The 12,180-nt window shown below is 33.9% G+C and overlaps 3 protein-coding genes across 3 annotated transcripts; 1 reads left to right on the top strand and 2 right to left on the bottom strand.

The window, feature by feature from the left end:
• Positions 1-3: 3 nt before the first annotated feature.
• LOC110276451 (heavy metal-associated isoprenylated plant protein 8-like) lies at positions 4-1,517 on the bottom strand. Its single transcript, XM_052255224.1, has 5 exons — positions 1,512-1,517; positions 838-958; positions 566-747; positions 385-472; positions 4-275 (listed from the first exon to the last, which is right to left on the bottom strand). Exons 1-5 carry the CDS (start codon positions 1,515-1,517, stop codon positions 4-6), a joined length of 669 nt encoding a protein of 222 aa, XP_052111184.1.
• A 1,408-nt stretch (positions 1,518-2,925) lies between these two features.
• Positions 2,926-3,520, bottom strand: LOC107468142 (uncharacterized). The gene has a single exon (XM_016087385.3). It carries the CDS (start codon positions 3,482-3,484, stop codon positions 2,993-2,995), a length of 492 nt encoding a protein of 163 aa, XP_015942871.1. The 5' UTR covers positions 3,485-3,520; the 3' UTR covers positions 2,926-2,992.
• A 5,938-nt stretch (positions 3,521-9,458) lies between these two features.
• LOC107468143 (uncharacterized) lies at positions 9,459-10,001 on the top strand. Its single transcript, XM_016087386.3, has one exon. It carries the CDS (start codon positions 9,649-9,651, stop codon positions 9,811-9,813), a length of 165 nt encoding a protein of 54 aa, XP_015942872.1. The 5' UTR covers positions 9,459-9,648; the 3' UTR covers positions 9,814-10,001.
• Positions 10,002-12,180: the final 2,179 nt, after the last annotated feature.

Genomic DNA, 12,180 nt, shown 5'->3' with positions numbered 1-12,180 from the left:
TGTTTACATGATTGAACATGCAAAGGGATTTTCATCACTGAAAGTTTGATTGGGATAAGTATGTTGTGCAGAGTATTGGGGAGGATAACTAAATATAATTTCGGGTTTTTGGCATATCTCATTGTTTTTATTTTCTTTTTTATTATCGTCTACATTTATAATATATGCATGCTTTTTCAGTTGCTTCTTAACGTATGCTTCAAGCTGGTCTTTTTCCATTGTTCCTTTAACAGTGACTTGTGACTTTTCCTTGTCCAATGCTACAGAAACAACACCTGTCACATAGTCACACACCAGATGCTAAGAAAATGGTTACAGTAACCATAGTCATATTAAATATTTAAATTAAAATATCACATTTAAAAGGAGAAAAGAAACTTATACCTTCCATTTTCTCAATTTTTCTCTTGACATCATTTTCACAGCCATCACAATATATATACATCTTAAGCATCACAGTTTTTATTATAGGCTGTTCAGAATAGTTGAAAGAAATAAAATTAGTTAACAAGAGAAGAGAGCATTAAGAAATACTCTAACACAAAAAGAAAAAAAAGATCCAAACCTTATCCTTTTCCTTTTTTTCTTCTTTTTTTGGTTTCTCTGGCTTTATTTTTGGTGAAAGTAGCTCCACATTTTTGCTATACTTCTTCTTAAGTCTTTCCAAAACCTTCAAAGGATCTTTCACCACTTCTCCTTTCACAGTGACCTTGTTATTTTCTCTATCAATCACAATATTTTCCACTCCTATATATATAATCATTGTATATGCCATTTTCATTCATTGTTATCTTTTATAATATATGATAAGAAACTTATATGAAAACAAAACATTACCTTCAAGACCTCTCAAACATCTAGAAACTTTATCTGAGCAACCGTCACAATGTATGAATGCTTTCACCACCACTGCCTTGTCTGATCGTCCTCCCTTGTTTTCATTATCTTCGTTGTTTTGCTGACAATTTTTTTTGCATACAAAACGGAGAAATAATAAATGACAATTCAATCTTGTAAATTGCTAAATAATATTAGTATTTTCCTTACATCAAAACATAATTAACTAAAAGATGCAATATAATATATACTTAGATAATAGAGAATGTAAATGAATTGCACTTTTAATTTCCTTACTTGTTTTTTTCCCATCGCTTGCCTTAACTATATTCTTTAAGTCTCAGGAATGATGATCACTATTTCTTCGATGTTATATATATAGTGAACATAGTTAAGCACATATGGTATGTATAGTTATTGTTATGATGACTTATATAGAAAGATGGAAAAATATATGGTATATAATCTGCAATATGAGAATCACATCTCTACATTAATAATGTTTTAATTTTAAAATAGGAGTTTCGTATAGCCATAGTAAATATACAAGTCAGATTAGTTAACTCTTAAAGAAGAGTTTAAGGCAATAAAATTACAGGCATAAATTACAAAGATTTGGAGATACTCTGGATTTATTATAATTAGAACAAGTTTGGCTGTCACCATAAAAATACCGGCATATTCATTCATTGCACTAAATAGTCAACCATGCATCATCCTAATTGTGACCAAATAATCTTTTTTGCTTAATTGTTATTCATGTTTGTTGTTTAATTTGCTTTAGTCAAAATTTTTAGGTTCTTTTATTGTGTTTTTGTATTTGTCTAGTTTGTGATTAGTCTTAATGGCAATACTGAAAGAATTGATTCACAAACCAAAATTCCTTTCTCTAATTTTGGTTTGAATAGATAAGAGCCATCTTAAAACACATTTTTGACATGTGATTAATTACAAAAATACTATTTGTATGTTAAGATTAGTCATTAAAATTAGTTATCAAAAATACTATGTGTTATTTAGTTTATTTTTAATATATATTTTATATTCTAATATTATTTTATATTAGTGACTGACTTTAGTATATATGTAAAGAGTATTTGTTTTGTGTTGCCCTCTAATTGAAACTGCTCCTGTGAGAAGAGCATAATTTGGGATAATATAAAAAGAGGGGGAATGAAATAGCCCAAGACAATACTAAGTTATTGCGAAGCTCCCGTATTGAAAATAGAGGATCTATCAATTTAAAGGAGAAAGAATAGAACCAGTAGAGAGTCATATTTGTTTTTAGAGATGATAGTCGTAAAATAGTATCGACACCAAAAATGATAGTTACTGTCAATGAGGATAGAAGTGATAAGGAGGTTGGATTTTTATTAGGATGAATATAGAAAGAGCTAGTAGGATCTTGTGCTACGTTAGTTAGAAGATAATTCTGCCGTCAGAGAGAAAGAAGACAATGGAAATTGATTATTTGGATTTGAAGAAAAAACATGGTGGTTTTTTATCAAAAAACTAATGGCTTATTCTTTTCAAAAAGGATATCATGGCTCTGATATCATATTAAATTTATGGGAGAAAAACAAAATATATGAAGATAATATTATATGTGAAGTTATTGGGTTGAAGTTATTGTTACATGATACAAGAATCACTCTATTTATAAGGATCTTACCAACTAATTTCATACATATTTCATCTACTAAGTTAACTCTCAACTACTAACAACACTAATAATATTTCAAAGTGAAAACTATCATGAAAATTATATAATTGTCTTCATATAAAAATGTTTTTTTTATCATTAAATCATAAATTTTATGATTTGATTTTGATGTACTACAAAAGTATTATTTTTTTTAAGTATCTAAACAAACAAAATACACTTTTAACACAAGAATCTTTAAAAAAAATATTTTTAACATTTTATTTGAATAGGTGCCATATTTTAATACTCCCGTATAATTGATAAATTTTTTATTCATAAAATATAAGATTCAACAAAGAACGAACACACCCAAAAAAAAAACCATACTAGCTTAGCATTACATGCATGGTTAGTGAAGCAAACATGATACATAGACAGTCATATATAGATAATTGCATATTTATTGTTTGACACGCCATCAAATATAAATAGCATAGTTAAAGTATAGGCTCAATCAGAATGAAGGTCACTCTTGGAACCTTCTTTCTCTTTCTTCTTGCCCTTCTTGCCATGCTTATTATGATGAGGAATAGGGTCAGTGAAATCTGAGATATCCAAATGCACACCAGGATCATTTGCATGGAAGCTACCGCCAAGCATCATAGAGTTGTTGATGGCTTGGAAGTTGCTGTTGACATAAGTGCTCAGTGGCTCTGCTTCAACACCATGATCATGATGATGTTGATGATGAGAAGAAGCAGCTTTTCCGGGTGACTTTTCGTCCAACTCGCCTTTGAGGGTGGCTCCGTCGTTGGTTCCGGCGAGGGTGATGATCCTGACGCCGTGGTCGTCGTCGTCGTGGGTGGCAGAATGGTGGTGGTGGGTTGAACCTGGTTTGTGGAAATCAGTTACACGGTTAGTGATGGCAGATACCATCTCCCTGATTTCTCTGTCAAGAGAAGATTGGTTTGGTGGCTTAGCTGCAGATTCTGATGAAGGCATTATTAATAGGTGAATCTACTATATAATAATGGTGTTTGAGTTCAATCTGAATGATGATGAGTGTGTGTTTATATATATAATAACACAATGCATGCAAGAGATCAGAAGAAGAGGAGAATAAATTAAAGTGGATGAAATAACTTGGATGTGAATAAAAGGATCTTCATTCCAATCAAAAGCTAAAGGGAATTGCTTGAAACTTGGGTTAGCTTCTTCACTTCCTTTTTGTGTGATGATCACTTATTAAAAGGAAAGAATCACTACTTAAAGAAGGACAATCGACATATGGAACAGGATGAAAACTGTTATTTAACAATTTTTAACTATTATCTTTATAAGAAGACAACTGTACGCAAATTTTTTATTAAGAACCCAAATTAATCAACATAAACATTTTACTACTTGTATATGTCCTAATTAAATCTATTTGCTTGCTTTTGTGATGGTCAGTGAAATGGGTTTTGAATTTTCATTTTGATCTTTAAGATTTATGCGATTACTCCTATTGGTACTTGAAATTTAAAATTACCTATAATTATTTTCTATATTTAAGTTCGGGTACTAATGTAATTTTTCGACTTTTTTTGCCGATGACTACATAAACGGAGTGGTGAGATGGCACTCTTCTTACCATGCTGGATGATAAGTAAACGATGTCGTTTATCTTTGACACCCAAATAAGTCAGAAACGTCGTTCAAGTAGACAACTCTTTTAAATAAGTCAGACTTTTGAGACTCTACTACCAGTGTTGTCTATTTGGACAATGTTTCTGACTTATTTGAATGCCAATAATAAACAACGTTGTTTACTCATCATCCAGCGTGATAAGAAGGGTGTCATTTTAACAATTCTTTTGTCTAGTTATCGTCAAAAAAATTGAAAAATTACATTGGTATTTGGACTTAAATATAAAAGATCAGTATAGCTAATCTTAAATTTCAGATATTAAAATAGATAATCGGGTGAATTTTAAAGACTAAAACGGAGATTTAGTTGTAAAATGGGTGTTACAATGATTTGATTGAGAAGAAAAAGAAAGTGTGAAACACTGATAGGGAAGCTCTCTTGGGAGTTCCAAGGTGATGGTACGGTGCATACATCTTCCCCAATATATGCATATCCACCCTTCTATTGGGATATAATTGATTTTTTTTGTGACTATTGGATACAAATACAATATCTCTTGTATATTTTCTACTATTTATATTTAAAAAAAAGTAATGAATAAGAAGTAAAAGAAAAAAAAATATTTTTAACAATACAAAAATTTACTAATAAATGCAACCAAATTAATAGAATTATATAGTAGAATGAAGGCACACGCAAACAAACCACCGACACCCAAAAAAAAGTTCTCGTAGGGTAAAGATTTTGTACTTAAAATAATTATCTTCGTAGTATTATATTGAACAAGAAAAAATGAAAATAAAGATTTAACATATTTAAAAATTAACAATTTTGTAACATTTGACGAATTAGCGATTGCTTTTTGTTTTCCAACGTTAAATTTCAATGCTATTGTTCTGGAATAAGAATAAGATATTGAGATTTTAGTTAAATAAAATTAAATTAGTCACTAGATTAATATAAAGATAACGGGTATAAAAAAAATGAATAGAGTTATAATTCGAGAATCTGATCAAATTATAATACTAAAACGTATACTCAAAACTATAAATATTTAACAGTTCCAGAGATAGTATAATATAGAAAAAAAAATGTTAAGATAAATAATACTTTTGCATTGTAATTATTTTAAATTTATTACTAACTTAAACATACGAAATACCTTTATAAATAATAAATTATCTTGTGCAAACACGGTTTACATCAGATCTTAGAATCTCATCAATTCGTAATCAACCAAAGGTATGAACAGCTACATATATAAGCTTAAATGTTTTGTTGACTAATTATATATGTATAAAATTCATTTAAAAAAAAATATTAGATTAAATATCTTTGGTAGATATTTTGTAACAAAGAATCCTTGCTGAGTTGCTGCATTATTATGGAGTCTACATCATCAACATCCTATCATGGTAGTATACATAGTAAATTAATTACTATTATTCTCAGTTGACGAAGACGCTTGCAAATAGCGATAGGTTCGGTTTGTTTTGGGGTTAGTGATTACTGATTAGGGATTAATCTCTAACCTTCTATGCCCATAGTTTGGAATTTGCGGCGCATTTGGATTGGCCCCATTTTTTATATATTCCTTCTACTTCGTTTCCTATACATATCTTTTAAGAATACCAAGTGGTTTATTCAATTTGCTATTGATTTTAAATTATATTACACGAGCTATATATAATATGTGCTTATTTGGACATCATTATTTTAATAAAAAAAATTTTGTTTTAATGAAATTTTTTTTATTTTTTAATGTATTTGACAAATTTTGAGTAATAAAAATAAAAGTACTAAAAAAATTTAAAAAATATTTTTTTTGAAAAAATGTAATTTACATCTTTTTTCAAAAAAATTAAAAAAAAGGATATTTTTTATGTAATAAATAAATAAAAAATTATTTTTATATTATTATATCCAAACATAATTAATAAATAAAAAAATCTTTTTGTATAAAATACCCAAACATAAAATTACTTTTATTTTTTCATAAAATCTTTTAAAAAAAGATAATTCAAAAAAAAATCTCACCTAAACAAACCCTATATCCCATATAGAATAAATGACCATTTATACCCATGAGAGATGAAAACGCTGACATTTGTACCCATGAAAGCTCGAAACTAATCTTGTACCCATGATAGATGCTGTCCGTGTGACAAAAGTGCCCTGGCTTGGATCTGAGCTTGGTTCGTGGGTTTCCGAACCTACGTGGCACTCCCAAACCCTAACCTCCATCACCATCACCTCAGCACTGCCACAGCCACCTCCCTTCACCACAACCTCCGGCGACAACGATTTTAAATCGAATCAGCAGCAGTAGCGGCATTAGCCGCACCAACAGCTTCCCGCAACAACAATGCCATCGAACAACTTGCAAAGGTATTGACATAACCCTAATGCAATAATGTCTCAAAATTCTCAATCAACCATGAAAATAGAACGGTAACAATGAGGGTTTTGGAACAAGGATAACTTACTAAAACTTGAAAAGAACAGAGGAATGGAGCGGCAGCAGTATTAGCTTCGTTTAAGCACAAACAACCCCACGGCCACCACCACAGCAGCAGCGATTTCAGCACACAAGAGAGGAATCAGAAACAGAGACAAGGCTGAGCAACAAACGGAGACAGTGGTTTCGGCGACAGCGGCGGCGACTCCCGCTAGTGACGGCAACGAGCTCCCGTGATGATGACGGCGACTGGGTGTGGCGGTGGTGACAGATCGGCTTTCCCTCTCTCTCTCTCATCTTCGCGCACTTTCTCTCCCTTTTCGAAGCTCGACAGTGACGCATAGTGAGGCGCGATGGCGGCCCTAGCTCGATGGTGGCTGGACAGTGGCGGAGCACGACGGCTCCTCTTCTCCCTTGCGGCGTCTCTGGCTCGCGACGGTGGTGGTGCGCGATGGTGGTGGTGCGCGATGGTGGCTGGTGATGGCGCGATACCCCCTCTCTCGGATCTCTTCTCGTGCTCTCTCCTCACTCTCTGAATCTCTTGTTTTTCTGCTCTCTTCCTCCTTGCTCTCTTATTTCCTCTGTTAGTGTGTATGTCATGTGTTTTTGTCGCTGGAGGTTGTGGTGAAGGGAGGTGGCTTTGGCGGTGCTGAGGTGATGGTGATGAAGGTTATGGTGATGGTGATGGTGATGGTGAAGAAGATGAAGATGAAGATGAATGGTTGGGTACAAGATTAGTTTCGAGTTTTCATGGGTACAAATGTCAGCGTTTTCATCTCTCATGGGTACAAATAGTCATTTATTCATCCCATATATTATAGTTTTATTTTTTATTTTTGTCACAGTTGTATTTTTGTCTATAACACCTAAACCAATAACTTTAATTAAAATGTACGAAATTATTTTTGTGTACAAATCATAATTTAATTAATTTAATCTCCTATCGAGTTCAACCATGAAGCACAGGCCAGGGACCACTTGGATGCAATTCATTATTATTTTTTATATATATTTTTCTTTTCCTCACAGAGAAGAGAGAAGGGTCTAGAGTCTAGACAAGCCTCACATGATGCGACACATCATGGATCAATGAAACTACTAGAACCAGCAGCAACATTATATTGTCAATAATTACATCTGCAAAGTGCAAACTATGGTTATCATAAATAATAAATGGTGCAAGGAAATCATTCTCAACAATTGAAGATATCTACGTTATGAAGAGGATAAAATAAAACTTATTAAAATGTACCGATTGAGTTTGATTTTCTTCTACTTACAAACTTTGTCCGTTATTATTGGTTTATTTTTTATTCAATTATTACTCCAATTATGTTTAATGATGGATATAAATATAGTTAGGCAATTCATATGCCGATATGCATCATGATTGATGCAAACACGTGTAGTGCTGCCTAAGTGTCAAATGGGCTAACTCAACTCAGTCTATGAATTAAATGGACTAATTTATTTAAGTTCGTTTTATTTGTAGATTAGAATTTTTTAGTCCGAACTGATTAGCACGATAAATTAAATAGGTCAGTTTGTTTATTATTTTATTTTATTTTTTGAAAAATATTTAAAAAAATTACTTTTAAATTAAAAATCTTTTAAAAAAATATTTTTTACTATGATGAGTCCTTTTCGAATTGAATCAGAAAAATATCGAATAAAAATATTATTTTTTTTAAATATAAAAAAAACGAATCACCCGTTTAATTCATAAACTAATCTGTTTAATTTGTCATTTTTTTTGAATTAATCGAATTCAACTCATTTAACCCACAATTTAAACGGATTTAATTTTTTAAAAAAAATTTACCTATTTAAATAGATAAATAAACTGACCCTAATGACTTTAGCCCATTTTAACGCCGGTATGCCTAAGTCACTACTCACTAATAAGATCCTGACACTTAATAATATACAGAAGTTGTCTGTTTCCATTTTCGTCTCTTATTTACAAAAGTAACATTTATCTTAAATAGTAAATACCATAATCTCTTGGGATTCTTATTACCAAAATCAAGCAAAATTGCTAATATATAATGTAATGCACACTCGCCAACTGGTGGTCCTAGCCAATAGCCATGATGATGAATCACGAATCGTGATAAACTAAAATACAAATAATCAACTCATTATAATTTGAAAGATGATTAGCCGTCAACGTGGCACAACGCAGCTAACAGCAACATCACATCACTAAAAAAAGGGGATTAAGCATTTCTAAATGATTTAGAGATAATATACACGTAAAACAAAGTTATTGTTGTACCTTTTTTTCCACATATTTGTATAACATATGAAATGATAGTAACTGAGTAATACATTTTGTTAGCATATATATCAATACAAGATTCTTGTAACTTTGTAACTTGAGAAAGAAATTAAATGAATAAATTAAGTAATTTTAGTAATGTTAAGATTAGTTTTTTGTAAAATTATTTTACAAAAAAAAAATACTAAAAAAATATTAAAATTTATTATTTTTTATAATTATTTAATAATTAATTTAATTTTTTTAATCCAATTTTTTAAATTTAATAATCTAATAACATATTTTATCTTATATTTTTAAATATTAATAACTAATTAATAATAAAAAAATAAAAAATTCTAATAACCTCTAAACTTTTCTAAAATAAAAAGAAAAAGGCTAATGAAGTAATGAACACATAAAAAGCAATAAATAAAGACATGAGGAGGGAAAACAAATATGATTGGAGGCGAGAGGATAAGATTTGCGGGAAAAAAGAGAAAAGACCATAATAGAGACAATACAACACAAGCACACTGAATCTACCTCAAACTGGAAACCGGCTACCATTACCTTCTTACGCTTTTTGTTTTTGTTTTTCCGGATAAGAGACACACAGAGAGAGAAAGTTTGGCGCCGCTGTTATTGTGCCACTGGCCCATACCGGCTACACCGGTCAACCGGTCCAGCAGCTATATATTAAAATCCAGAGAGATATCGTTAATATCAAATCGTGACACAAGAGACGAGACGCGAGCGTGATTTAATATCTTTTGAATATTCCGGATTCGAAATCGACCCGACCCGAATTTAGAGAGATGATACTGGTGGCGATCGTCGCGGAGGTGCTGGAGGAGTATACGGCGTTGCTGGCTCGCGTGGTGGAGCAGGTGTTCCGTTCAGCTCCTGTTCCCCGGCGGGTTCGCTTCCTCATCCTCCATAGTCTTCCATTCACTTCTTCTCATCCGAGGACGGTTCACTGATTCAGTTCCCTCTTTCCTGCCTCTGCTTCTTCCGTTTTTCTCTCTTTATTCTGTTTTTAGGTTAATTTTTTTCTGCGAGTGATGGAGATTCTCGATACATGTGTACTTTCATTGCCGACCTTCTGTAAATTCTTTTATGTATACTGATTTCTCTCAGATTTTATGTTTTAGCTCTTTTTTGAATTCGAGATTACTTTAGCAACGAAGGACGAGTGTTGTTAATTCAAGATTAGTTTTAGATTAGTGTTAAATGATATATTCAGATTTTGATTCTACGGTTGTTTGAATCGAGTGGCGAGAGTGGCGAGTTTCAAGTTTTTGGTTCACGGTGAGCGAGTCGTGACTCGGACAATGTAAGGGGAGTTGTGTTTGGACTTTGGACTCAGTATGAGTAAGTAGGCGCGCCGAGTGTGTAGAAACTTCTCTTTTGTTTCTCTATCAATTGATTATGATAAATGATAATCTTTGGGTAAAGGACAAATTCGTTCCTGACCTTTTAAATTTGGGACTTTTAACTTCCTCAAGATTGGAAAATACAAAACGACCCCTCACCAGTGAAAACGGCGTACAAACCGGTCCTTCCGTTCAATTTGGATTCCAAGACGTAACGGATTCTGTTTACCTGGCGCCTATGTGGCGTGGATATGTGCACGTGTCTTCAGGGTGGTAGTAATGGGGCTGACGTGGTGCCAGTAGAGAAAGTAATGGGACATTTTAGTCCTTGGTCACGCGCACGACGTCGTTTCGGGTTAATGTTTTGCAATGGTGAGTGTGAGCTATGAAATATGCCAGAGCTGCCCATATGAGTGACAAAGAATTACAAGAAGCCCTAGCACTACTAAGCTTTTCCCTCCAAAAAATACAACGCTTCGTCTCCGCTTTGTCGTCGTTGCAGTTCCGTGGAGGAGTTCAAGATTGAAGCTCCGTGGTTATACCTGCGTCTGCCGTAGAGAGGGGTAAGTACATTGATGTTCAATCGTTCTGCTTATGGCCGTTATTTGCTATCAATGTTGTAGGATGAGACTAATAGGGATTGTAACTGATTGTCATATGTGATTAGTTGTGGGGTTAGTCATTTGCCATGTGTTGTTTAGAGATATTTTGGACATTTAGATAATAAGGGGTGGTTTTCTGTTTTGTTGTGGATTGAAAAATTTTGCAGATGGTTGATGTCTTTGGTGTTCCCGTGTTCCATCATGGGGGTAACTTCTCACGGGGGCTAGCGGTGAGATAGTGTATCTTAATGGTCAAGTTGAGAAGTTTTCTCCGATGGACTTGGATTTTGTCAATTTCGGCGATCTGGTCACCATGTTCAAAGGACTAGGATATCAATCCTATAAGGAGGCTTACTGATATGATCCAAAAAGTAAAGATATGGAGTCAGGGTTGCATGTACTGAGGGGGGACGCAGGGATCAACCAAATGCGACAGGCTAAGTTGAGGAACAAAGATACTGAAGAGTTTTACGTTTTTTTTGACCATCCTGTTGACGAACCTGAGATCGCAGATGATGATTTTGAGAAAAATGCTGAGGTTGAGGAAGAAGCCGATCCAAATGACATGGAGAAGTCGGATGGTAGCACTGACAGTGATGAAGATGAGCTATATAAACCACCACCAGCTGGTTATGAAAGTGGGAGTGATACTGATGAAGATGATGAGGGCAGAAGGGTTAGAGCTGCCAAAGGGAAGAGGAAACATGTGTCTCTATCGTCGAGGAAAGGGGTTGATCCCAATGAGAAGCCAAAAAAACAAGCAACCCATGAGTTTAAAAGGCAGAGATTTAAAGCAAGAAGGGTAGGCTCAGGTGGTGAAAGTTCCTCAAGGTCTACTGGGCCTGCTAAACAGCCCAGCACTAGTAGGCCTGGAAGCCAGCCCAACAGATCTAGGCCTGTTAGGGAGCCCAGCATGAGGCCAGCCGTTGCAGATTATGTCAGTGATGTCGACACTGATAATGAGGACATTGTGTTTGAGTATGAGTCTGAAGAGCTGCATACTCCTGTCTCATCAGAGGATGAAGGGAACAAACCACACTGGCCTGAGTTTGATGAACACTATGGGTTTGGAGAAGGCAGATTTGAGCTAGGTACAAGATTTGCTACAATCGAGAGGTTCAAGGAAGTTGTGAAGGATTTGTTTATTGCTGAGTGGAGGGAGTTGGTTTGGATTAAAAATGATAAGGAAAGGGTTAGAGTTGGGTGCAAGAATGAGAATTGTCCCTGGATTGCTCATCTATCATACAATAAACAGCTGCAGTGTTTCCAAGTGAAAACCTATAGGAGTGAACATACATGTGCAAGAGATCTGGGAAGCAATGCAGCTGACCAACACTGGATCAGCAAAAAAGTAGAGAAAAGGATGACCACC

This window comes from Arachis duranensis, chromosome 10 (genome assembly GCF_000817695.3).
Source record: "Arachis duranensis cultivar V14167 chromosome 10, aradu.V14167.gnm2.J7QH, whole genome shotgun sequence".
Lineage (NCBI taxonomy): Eukaryota > Viridiplantae > Streptophyta > Magnoliopsida > Fabales > Fabaceae > Arachis > Arachis duranensis.
This window is presented reverse-complemented; position numbering and strand designations above follow the sequence as displayed.